General features: G+C 44.7%; 1 protein-coding gene across 1 annotated transcript; it reads left to right on the top strand.

Moving 5' to 3' along the window:
• Positions 1–246: 246 nt before the first annotated feature.
• LOC123139222 (uncharacterized) lies at positions 247–2993 on the top strand. The gene is made up of 7 exons (XM_044559024.1): positions 247–345; positions 1808–1873; positions 1942–2004; positions 2075–2116; positions 2190–2285; positions 2638–2754; positions 2841–2993. The coding sequence occupies exons 1-7, from the start codon at positions 247–249 to the stop codon at positions 2922–2924; spliced, it is 567 nt and encodes a 188-aa protein (XP_044414959.1). The 3' UTR covers positions 2925–2993.
• The last annotated feature ends 9629 nt before the right edge of the window (positions 2994–12622 follow it).

Raw genomic sequence — 12622 nt, 5'->3', positions numbered from 1 at the left:
TCAATTAAATCACAAACACAACTTGGTAAATATAAAGCAATCATCGGTTGGGAGGTTCCTTGCTCTCTCACCGTCGGAGTCCCTTGGGAGCACTTGTACTTCACCTGTCTTCTCATATTGAAGTAGGCGCAGGGGCTTCCTCCCTCATTCAAAGTCTCTCTACGGTCAATGACAGATCATCAATCAATTCCTCGCACGTACATGAATCTCTTTTTCCCGGCGAGGTCGTCGGACTCCACATGCGGCATGGGCACACAACATCCATGTCAGGATGCGTCAATCGAGGCGCACCACCAGTCCATCACTTCAGAGTCGCCGGACTTGGAGGTGGCAGTACGAATGAAGGTAAGTAATTATTTTTTACAATGTTTGCCATACAAATTCACAAAATTATATTGTTATATTCATTCCTTTTTTTGCGAACTATATTCATTTCATAAAGAAATTACTATTTATAACTATATATTATTTCCTTCTCAGTAATGAAATAAATACAAAATATGCTCTATTGTTTTTGCATTTCTCGAATTATTTCTAGATCTAATATTTTTTTCTCCAAAGAAAATATTTCATCAAACAGTCTCTGGATTATTCCCGCAAAAAATTCCTCCAGATCTCGATTTCCCTCCTCCACTTCTCGATGGACAAAAAGTTCCCTTTAGATCTCCTAATTTAGTCCCGCTTAATTTTTCATCTGGTTAACTAATGAAGCGCTAAATAAATTAGATCGCTAATCCCATCTGCATCATTCACGCCGCCCTCGAAGCCTCACCTCGGCGGCCTCCGTCGCCGCCCCTCAGCGGCCACCTCGCCGCCCCTCCAACCCCACTACATCCTCATCCAACGCCACCTGTCAGCGGCCACCCACGCGCCTGGCCGTCCGTCAACGCCCGATTGAAACCATCGCTGCCCAGATCTGCCTCAGTGTGGTTTGCATCGTTGCGGCAACAACATCGTCGACCCTCAACTCCGGAACTAAATCCCGAAGGGCTACACCATTCTCCTGGCTGGTATCGATCTAAACTCCCAGTTCGTTGCTTTCTCCCTTCTATGCGTGACTGATTCTCTTTCCTCCTCCCTTTGTTTTCCTCCCTGAATCTGGTATTAGGATTGTGCGTACCAGGCAGTAAGTAAACCAGTGGTTAATTTAGGATAAGAGTGGAGGATGTGCTGTAATCATTAGTCATTGTGTTAAACTGACATATGGCTTATAGTCTGGTTTTTGTGCACTTCAGAAGTAGTACCATGTTCTCTGAATATACGTGAGATGTTGGCTGCTTTCCCCCCTCTTTGCAGTTTAAGGTTTCAGTCTTTAACCCCCTGATTTTGGAGGCTATAACACCCTGATTAGTACTGATATATGTTGTAGTTATACAAAACTGGGGGGCCCAGATCTTGTACTCCGAAATTCATAGTATATCTTGTACAGTACTGTCATAGTATATCTTGTATAGTTCTCTGAAATGCATAGTACTCAGAGTAGTACTCTTAGTAGTAGTTAGACAAAAATTGGGACCAAAAATCTTGTAGTCTGAACTCTGATGATTACTGATATATGCAGTAGTTAGATTGGGGCCAAAGATCTTATACTCTGATCTCTGATTATTACTGATATATGCAGTACTTAGATTGGGGCCAAAGATTTTGTACTCCGAACTCTGATTAGTACTGATTTTTAAAATTTATGTACCCTGAAATTCATAGTACATCTTATACAGCCAGTATTCATTTATACCCTTGATTTAGGAAGTTGGTATGTTGCATTGATATAATTATTTTACTGAAACTTGTTTAATTTTTGTTGTAGGAAAATTTTCAAACCGTAGGTAGTGGCGAATCTCATCCAGAAGTACTACATAATAATAAAAGAAAGGTATTGTCAATATATTCGACATGTGTTAGTTCATTTTCAGCTCTCTTTATAAATATTTCATTTTGCAGAGAGTTCATGCCAATGGATCCGATGCAGAATACGTAGTGATCAAACCCAGAGATACAACAATGGTAAATTTGTTTATTTATCACTACACTCTGTAAGTGTCTAATAATGAATGCCTATTCATGCAAAATGCAGAATAACCACATCGACATGGCACGCACGAAGATAATCAAACAGGTTAGAATCTTGTTGTTACTCATGCTATGAAGGATACACTACAGCTTATTAATCTCTTTACATTGTTGTATAGAAGCATCATCTTGAAAATGAGGGCTGCAATAAATTGTCATATCAAGCACCATCATCACCAGCCCATCCTGTTTTCGATCCTGTTTTTGATGGAGAGGTAATGGTTATCTCTTAAGAAATCTGCTTCCTAGTAAGTAATCGAAAACATTTTCCATATGAATTATTGATGGCGTGATTTGTTATTCACGCACATTTAGTTAAAATATCATGTTGTACTAGAGATTTTTCATTCAAGTGCAATCCAATATTCATCCTACTGACTCATATTTGTCTGTATAATGTTGAATGAATGAGTTTCTGCATTTTATGTTTGATTTGCATGGAATGGACTCTCCTGAGGTTATAAAATGATGTTGCCACACGTAATATTTGATGAATAAAATGTGGTGTGAACTTTGCATTGCAAAATCACAAGGATAAATTATTTTTCCTCTTATGTTTATCTGTAGATGAGAAAGAGCAGGAAGACTATGGATGGAAATTTGCCAAGAGTACACAAACAAAGCACTCAAGACAAGTCTGTAGTCCATGTGCCCTCTAAGCAGAAACGCACTCCTTCCATGGAGGTAACAAAAATAGTGTGTTAATACTAGATTCGTGTTCACAAAATTGGTTTTTATTACTATATATTATAATTTGAACCTCATTTCAGGTTGGCACAAAAGTGATTCTGAAGTCTTCAGTATATCCAAACAAAAGGCATGTAGCACATGCTAGCATTTTGGGTTGCAATTAAAAAAAATGGTTGGTGGTATTGAGCTAGGTCGGCAGTTCATAGAAGTGCAAGTTGATCACCTATTGAGGAATGTCAGGTCTTGGTAAGGGAAAGGGAAAATTGTAGGACAATTGGCGATGCTTTCACCTCTGGATTAACAATTGCTTGGCCTTCATCATGTATAACTCAATATTTAACTTCTTGGGTTTTGTTAAATTAACTTCACGATATACTTAATGTAGTCGTAACTGATTTTTTTTCTTGTAGATTGAGAGGTTCAGTGGTTGAGTTGATTCGGATGCTTTTGCTTATGAGGAATTGAGATGCAAATATGACATATTGATGCAAGAAAGATCCGAGGGGCACATTCTAGTGAACATGAAAAGGGGTGTTACATGGGTTCAATGATAGGAAATCTTTCGCATACTATAGTTTACATTTGTGGGTTGAGAAATGTATTTTCCCCCTAAAATATGGATCTTCTATATGTTTATTGTTACAAATGCTATGGAATGGCATGGACCATATTGATATTTTATATCCTCGTGCATATATGCAAGCTTTATGTCCATGGTCTTTTTATATAGTATACGCTGTGTGCCATATGCTTATCGCTTTTCATTGGGGAAGTATAAAAAAATGTATTGATACAATATTTCATAAAAAATGGTTGCACAACACATTGGACAAATTATGTCGTGTTACTATAGTTAGGAAAAGGTGTTACTAGGTTGGCTACCAATCACCACTAGAGATGTTAGAATATATACAAAAATTGTGTTAGTATTGCGTTGCTACTTGTGTTGCAATTTTGTTAAACCGTGTTACTAGCATGTTGCTACGCAAGGAAAAACATGTTACAAAGTGTGTGCCTATAGTTCTAAAAGAGTGTTACCACGCCTTCGGTAACACATATGGCTTGCGTTGCAACGATACAATAGTAACACGTTTATATACATATAGGAACAACTCTTATGTGCTACAATAGACATCGCCTAGTAACATAGCCTACAGGAACACATACAAAAGTGTGTTACTGTGAGCTTTAGTAACACAATATCTAAGCTGTAGTAGCACATCAACGTGTTACAGGAGATCAATCCTGTAGTAGTGCGAGTCCATATGGTCCATAGGCCCGACGTGACCGTGAGTTTCTGGATCCGCACGTTCCGCTTCCAGGCTATGCAGGTAATCTCTATGAGGACTACTACGGAGTTGGAGACGACTGAGCTGGATCACAACACTAGTAGTATGTAGTAGTTGTATCTCCACAGTCCTGCGCGTCTTGTGGAATATGACCTAGTGTGTACTAATTCTGGAAGGTCTTATGGATCGCAAGTGGGAGGAGTTTTGCAACTTCACCCAGGGTAGACTCATAGTGGATGCATACAGCAGAGAGTTTGGAAACCTAGCACATTATGCAACTAAAGAAGTATCCACCGACACCAAGAAGTAGGCGAGGTTCCGCAAGGGACTCAGCCCCGAGCTTCGCCGTAATCTCCGACTGCACGAATGCACTTCCTTCCAGAAGCTAGTGAATAAGGCTATCAGTGCTGAGACAGGTCAGACTGACTTCGAAGCTACACGCAAGCACATCCGTGACACTAGTTCGTCATCCGGTTCTGGCTCTCAGAGGCGCCGGGTGTGGGTGCCTAACACAGCTCTGCCACCCAGGTTCACACCAAGGCCATCCTATTAGGCGCCTCGTCCAACCTAGCAGTATGCACGGCCCAAGTCTTAGGGTGGATCAACCGCCAATGCTCCCCCACACACCAGCACTGTGACATGCTTCAAGTGTGGAGAACTGGGTCACTACATGCGAGAGTGTCCCCAGAACAACCCCAACACCAACTAGTCCGGCAAGGCTGTTGGCCGTGGCAAGCCAGCAAGGAAGGTGTACTATGCCAAGCGGGCCACAACTACACGTGGCCATGTGAACCGTGTCTCAGCTGAAAATGCTCAGGATGATCCCAACGTTGTTCTTGGTACGCTCCTTGTTAAGTGCCATCCGACATCTATTCTTTTCGATACTGGAGCATCTCATTCTTTTATATCCGAGAGCTATGCTCGTTTGCATAACACCGCATTTTGTGACATGCCCTCTACCATGGAAATTTCTACTCCTGGTTCTAGATGTCAAACTTCTAAAGTAAGCCATGGGTATGAAATTCATGTCGATAGACTTGTTTTCCTTGCATGTTTGATAGCTCTCAAATCCTCGGACATTAATATCATGTTGGGAATGGACTAGATGTCAGCCCATCATGCTAAGATTGATTGTTTCTCTAGGACTGTTCAACTTACACATCCATCGGGCAAGGTAGTTAATGTCTTGACCCGAGTAGCTAAGCGCCAGCTCTACTCTCTTAATGCCAGTCCTTTGCCAGACCTCGAAGACGTTCCGGTAGTCCGTGACTTTCCAGATGTCTTTCTCGAAGAACTGCCAGGTGTTCCACCTCACAGGGATGTCAAGTTCGGGATAGATCTTGTCCCAGGAAATGTCCCAATTTCTAGGAGACCCTATAATACGACACCACTAGAACTAGCTGAGCTCAAGAAACAACTCGATGAGTCCTTGAAAAAGGCTTTCATTCATCCTAGTTCTTCTCCATGGGCTTGTCCCGTCCTCTTCGCCAAGAAGAAGGATGGTACGGATCGGACGGTTGTAGATTATTGACCCGCCAACTTGGTCACAATAAAGAACAAGTATCTGCTCCCCAGGATCAACGGCATGTATGATCAACTCGTTGGATCCTCAGTCTTTTCTAAGATGGATTTGAGGTTGGGCTACCACCAAATCAAAACCAAGAATGGGGACATTCCCAAAACGTCCTTTGTTACTCGTTATGGCCAATAGGAGTACACCATCATGTGCTTTAGTTTAATCAATGCCCCAGCCACTTTCTCTCGGTTAATGAACTCGATCTTCATGGAGTATTTGGATAATTTCGCCATGGTTTACCTCGATGATCTACTCATCTACTCCAAGAATGAGGAAGAACATGCCGAGCATCTAAGGCTAGTGTTGATGAAACTTCGAGAGCATCGCCTTTATGTCAAATTCTCTAAATGTCAATTTTGGTTGCCAGAAGTGACCTATCTAGGCCATGTAGTTTCTGGTAAGGGTATTGCTGTCAATCCCGAGCGAGTTCAAGCCATTCTTAATTGGACTCCACCTGAATCGGTCAAGCAAGTTTGGTATTTCCTTGGCTTAGTGAGCTATTGCCGCCGCTTTGTCGAGAACTTCTCAAAAGTTGCTAAACCTCTAAATGAACTCCTCAAGAAAGATAAAAATTTCGAGTGGACCCCACAGTGCGAGCACAGTTTTCAGGAACTGAAAAGACGCCTGACATCTGCTCCCGTACTAGTACCACTAGATTTCTCCAAGGACTTTGTTATCTATTGTGACGCCTCGCGCAAGGACTACGTTGCATACTCATGCAAGATCGTCATGTAATTGCCTATGCTTCACGGTAGTTGCATCCACATGAGCAAAGTTATCCTACACATGTTCTAGAGCTAGCAGCTGTAGTCCATGGACTCAAAACCTGGATACATTACCTCCTCGGTAATCGTTGCGAAATCTTCACCGATCACCAAAGTCTGAAATATATGTTCACCCAACCGGATTTGAATCTCAGGCAAAGACGTTGGGTCGAGTTGATCACAAATTACGACTTAGGGATAACTTACACCCCAGGAAAAGCCAATGTCATGGTTGATGCTCTAAGCCGTAAATCTTATTGTAACAACCTGATGTTACAACAAAGTCAACCACTTCTCCATGAGGAATTTCGAAAGCTTAACCTTCACATTGTTCCTCAAGGATTCCTTTCCACCTTGGTGGCGAAACCTACCCTTGTAGATCACATCATAACCGCTCAGCGGTATGACAATGGGATATCTCGGGTCAAGTAGAACATTGCTAGCGGAGCTGCTAAATGTTTCTCTGTGAATGATCAAGGTGTCGTGTACTTCAAAACCGTTTGGTGGTACCCAAGAAGCGATAACTACGGCAATTGATCCTTAAGGAAGCTCATGACTCTCCTCTCACCATTCATCCCGGAAGTACTAAGATGTATCAGGACCTACGCCAGAGGTTCTAGTGGACTAGGATGAAGAGAGAAATCGCTCAATATATTGCTAATTGCGACGTCTGTCGTCGTGTTAAAGCAGAGCATCAATAGCCTGCTGGCACCCTTCAACCCTTAGCTATTCCTGAGTGGAAATGGGATAAAATTGGTATGGATTTCATCACCGGTTTTCCTAGGACCAAGAGAGGGAATAACGCAATCTTCGTCATTATCGATCGTCTTTCCAAAGTAGCCCATTTCCTGCCTATTCGCGAGAGTATAACCGCTAGTCAGCTAGTAGATTTGTATATCTCCCGAATAGTGTCTCTCCATGGTGTCCCATTGGAAATTAACTTGGATCGTGGAAGTCTCTTCACCTCTCGATTTTGGGAAAGTTTCGAAAATGCTATGGGAACTCGTCTCTCCTTTAGCACCGCGTTCCACCCTCAATCAAGTGGTCAAGTAGAACGCGTCAATCAAATTCTTGAAGATATGCTTCAAGCTTCTGTTATCTCTTTCGGAATGGATTGGGAGAAATGCCTTCCGTTTGCCGAATCTTCTTATAACAACAGCTATCAATCTAGCTTGGGCAAAGCTCCTTTCGAAGTTCTCTATGGACGAAGGTGTCGAATGCCTCTTAACTGGTCAGAAATCGGAGAAAGACAATTCTTTGGCCCGGATATGATCCAGGAAGCAGAAGAGCAAGTTCGCATCATTCGTGAAAAGCTGAAACCAGCCCAATCTCGTCAAAAGAGCCAATATGATCATAAACATAAGGCTATGACTTTTGAAGTTGACGAGAAGGCTTACCTTCGGGTTACTCCTCTGATGGGAACCCATCGCTTGAGTATCAAAGGCAAATTGGCTCCTCGCTAAATTGGACCCTTTCGCATTCTTGCCAAACAAGGACAAGTTGCCTACCAATTGGAACTACCTCCGCACCTCTCCAGAGTCCATGATGTCTTCCACGTTTCTCAACTCAGGCATTGCTTCTCGGATCCTATTCGTGGAGTAGACCGCGAAACACTTGATCTCCAAGATAATCTCACATATCGAGAATATCCCATTCGTATCATTGATCAAGCCGAGCATACCACGTGACGTCATAACATCAAGTTTCTCAAGGTTCAATGGTCACACCATTCCGAGAAAGAAGCCACTTGGGAAAGGGAGGATCGTCTTCGACTTGAGTACCCCACCTTCTTTCCGAAGGATCCTAAATCTCGGGACGAGATTTTTCTGAGTGGGGGTGAGTTGTCACACCCTAGCTAGTTCATGCATTAGAGTGATTGCATCATATTTACTTTGACCAGAAACTTGGAAATGGGGACGACAGAACCCCCAGCACCCCCTTAATCCAACTAGGGTTTACTAAAATCTTTTTCAATGAACCTGAAATTCCCCTCTAGAATGTTCATCTTATTTGCCTTGGTTTCAAACCTCTGACAAAAATGGTGCACAATTTTCTAGGACATCCCAAGGTCACTAGATTAAATCATATGTTATTTGCATTTGGACATTTAAATGCTATAAAATATTTTAAATGTCCAAATAATCATAAACTAAAATGTTTACTGTTGGATATATGCTATACAGCGGGCATGAGCAGTTTCATGATTTTTGAAAGTGTCTAAGCATTTTTAGAAAATCCACAAACTTGCAAAAAAAGAAAGCAGATATAAAAAGGAAAACAAACTTACCTCACCAAACCCATCAGCCGGCACACCTGGCGGCCCAGCACTGTGCTGGCCCGCGCCAGCCAGCCGCTTCTTCCCCGCCAGGAAGGCAGCTGCTTGCCACCTGTGCTGCTGGACGTCCTCCACATCGTCACCCCGACCTCCTGGACACCTCACTCTCCCCCCAGCGCCTCTCCCTCGCCGTCTCCCACCATGGCCAACGCATCCGCAGCTGCACCACCATCGCAGCCGCGGCCACCGTCATCTCCACACCGCCTCGCCGTGTCCAAGAGCTTCGCCGCCCTCTTCTTCATCAAGCAGACCAAGCCCCAAGAGCTCATTCGCCCCGGAGCCACCGCAACAGCCTCGCCCGACCCCGCCGTCGCCAGAGATCCCCTTCGTCATCACGCTTGCTCCAGCTCGCCCCTACCTCTCCGCCTAGCTCGTTGAGATCGCCGTTAGCTCCTGCCTCTTCCCATCCTCTCCGTTCACGCTACCGTCCTCTACAACGATTGCAACAAGCACCACTACATGCACCGCCGCCTGAGCTCATCACCGACGTAGCTCCGGTCACCCAACGACCACACCACCTTGTCCAACAACCTCACCGCACCTCATAGGCCACGTAGGAGCTGGCCTCGTGCCTCCAGGACCACAACAACGATGAGTTCAGCCTCGCCCGAACTCCGACAGCCGCAAAGCTCATTGCCGGCATCGTTTCTGGCGACCTTGAGCTCAACCACCACCACACCTCGACACGGCTTGCTCCCAGCTGCACGTAGGTGGCCTCCGCCGTCCATTTCATCGCCGCAGGGCGAAACCCGCACCCTCCCCTGCGTGTGGACGTCGCCGGTGGCTAAACGCTGGTGAGTCAGCCTAGTTTGACTAGGGATTTGACCCCTTGGGTCACTGACATGTGGGCCCTGCCCTTTAGTCAAACCTAGATTAGGGTTAAACTAATCCTAATTTAGTAGCTAACAATGAATGTGACCAGTGGGCCCCACTGGTCAGGTTTGATCTGGACCGCTCCAGTTGACCTGCTGATGCAATGCTGACGCAGTAATACATTTTCTAGATTTATTCTTATTCAAGAAATTTCAGAAAATAGTGCTAACTTCAAAAATTCATAGAAATTAATCTGTAACTCCAAATGCAAAGTGTTATATATGAAAATTGATCAGAAAAATCCAATCTATCCATCTGTACTGGTTTCATGCATGTTTAAATAAGTTAACTTGCTATTTAGTGAAAAACATGATAAGGCACTATTTAAGATCACAAATGAGTTTGAATTTTGAATCATTGGTTCAAAATAGCTCAAACCCATCTGGTTATAGTTACATTAGCCCAACTCACTCATTTTACCATGTCACATGAATGCATCATAATGTTGCATATTGTTTGGTATTGATTGTGTTACCGGTGCTCCCTATGGTATGTTCTGCCCCGGAGGAATACCGTGAGTACCCGATCGAAGGACAGTACCAGGCTACAGACCTACCAGGCAAGCAACCACCCAATTGATCATATCAATAAAATCCCATGTTCTTGCTCCTGCTCTCATTTACTACATTTAAGCCAACCGCGTTTCAAACTGCTGTGTGCTACGGTAGTTGAACCCATTTCCTCCGCATGACCTGTCATTGCCATAGTAACTAGATGAAACCCACTAGCATGTGTAGGAGTTGATTGAGCCATGTATGTGTTTCCGACCTTGCTATGCCTGCTATGCTTAGAGTTGTGTCAGGTCTGGTTCATCTGGGTGATGGACTAGAGTGAAATGATCATGTCGGTAATGCGAGTGATGTGTTGAACACGATTTGGTAAAGGTATCGATGAGAGGCCATGTAGGAGTACATGTGTTGGAGATATGCCCTAGAGGCAATCATGTATGATGATATTTCCTATGTGTTTATGAATAAAGATAGTCCTTGGACATTATCAATCATGTGTATCAGCAAGTACATGACTTGTTTGTGGGACAATGCATTGTATGATGACTGTCCTATAAGGTCCCTAGTGAAAAGGGCTGTGTGGCCGCGCAACCGACTAGACTAGCATATGACACGGTCGATGGCTCGGTCTCACTAGCCATGGAGCATTGGATGCTAACAGGATAATATGGACTTGGAAAGGTCTGGTGGGATTCGACGTAGTCGGATCCGAGTCGAGATAAGGTCTGAGTCGGACAGACCCAACTATGAGGCACAGCGATATGTCATCTATGAGTCTCTAGTACAACATACATTCTATGTCCTTAGAGCTGAGCTGACGCATGTACTCAGGATGGTGACAGACTTGCTTTGGGCTGACCAAACGCTACTCCGTGACTAGGTAGTTACAAAGGTAGGTTTCGGTTTTGTCCAGTCCCATGCTGCGAGACATGGTCGAGCAAGATGGGATTTGCCCCTCCAATCAAGAGAGATATACTGTGGGCCACTCATGTGATCTGACCAGGATAAGCATGTCCATGCAACAAGGATTATGAGATAATCCAGTTTTTGGTCAGTATCACTGGAACGAGAAAGAGGTGGGCTAGCTCAAGGATGACAGTCTCGCCTTGAGCCCGACGACATATAACGTGCGACAAAGGGAACAAAAGTGTGACACGTTGTACAAGTTCGCCTAACCAGCTTCATAATCTACTTGGTGGTCGGCACGCCTTGCTAGAGGCCGCTACCAACCATGTAGGTCGGAGGTGATCCGAACTGTGACCAAGCCGACTTGAACCTAAGGGGTCGCTTGCTTGAGGGAAGGAACCTACGAGGTCGGTTTGGAGGACACTGGTCGAATATGATCTGAACTGGACTTGGAACGCGACCGAGTAGACTTTGGGCTTTAGGGTCCGTGTGAGGCCCAAGTGTTGAGCCCGCGATGGACGCCTATATAAAGTGGAGGTGCGGCACACTCATAAGGGTTGATCACTTCAATGATGTCACTAGGGTTTGCATGTGTTGCGAATAGCCACCTCCACTCGCCGTCGACTGTGTGATCGGACCTAGCAGTCCGCCGCATGGTGTTCCTCCTGCACGAACGGATATTGTTAGAGGCGGTGCACTTGCCCTACTCCGGCGTACTTGTACGTGGGATCAAACGACTAGCTGTTCAAGGGAGATCGGACGAGGAGGAGATGATCCACGCAGACACGCTGCCCCAACTCTTCTTCCACTGCACAACACTGCGCGTCTAGTGGTAACGAACTGTGATCCATCTCCCGTAGCATGTTCCTGGATGTTCTGCATGTAGGGAAGTTTAATTTGTAGTCGACACACCCTACTGTAGAACCCAACAACATGGTGGATTGTTTCATTGGAACCGTCCTTAAGAACTGAGATTTGTACGTGTGATTTAAGAATCAGCTACTACCATGCATTGGGATCCTTACTTGACCCTCTCGGCTTCTTAACCACCCATGTCCTCTGTCCAGGAGTTGCAAGTAGTTTATGGTCTTTGTAGTATACTGGAGGCCATGCGCAGCGCTGACCCTCGGGGTGGGTTGTGATGCGGTGGGTACGTGGCCGCGTATACCGGGCACCTGTTAGTTGTCTCGGAACCCTGTACACATCGTTTGGGGCCGTATGTGGAAACCTTGGCCGGACTCCCTGCGGATGGAACCTGGATAGGCGATAAACCTGGACTAGAGACTTGAGTGTTTAGGCAGGCCGTGGCCGACACCCTCGTTGGGCTTCCGCTTGAAGGTTGTTGAGTACATGTCATGTAAACAGCGATAAGTGGTGGAAGCGTGCGTGAACAAGTACACCCCTGCAGGGTTAACATCATCTATTTGAATAGCCGCGTCCGTGGTAAAGGACTACTTGGTAGCCTATATAGTTCATAGACAAGTAAATAGAAACTACTAAAAGCCTCAAGACAAGTGTGAGTGCCGTGGATGGCCCTTCCGTAAGATGATGGGAGTGGATCCCCAGTAGTGTATTATTGTGGCATGTAGTAGTCTCGAGTGCGCAAAACA

Source organism: Triticum aestivum, chromosome 6B, assembly GCF_018294505.1.
Source record: "Triticum aestivum cultivar Chinese Spring chromosome 6B, IWGSC CS RefSeq v2.1, whole genome shotgun sequence".
Taxonomy (NCBI): Eukaryota; Viridiplantae; Streptophyta; class Magnoliopsida; order Poales; family Poaceae; genus Triticum; species Triticum aestivum.
Note: the sequence above shows the minus strand (reverse complement) of the source record. Positions and strands in the feature narration are given on the sequence as shown.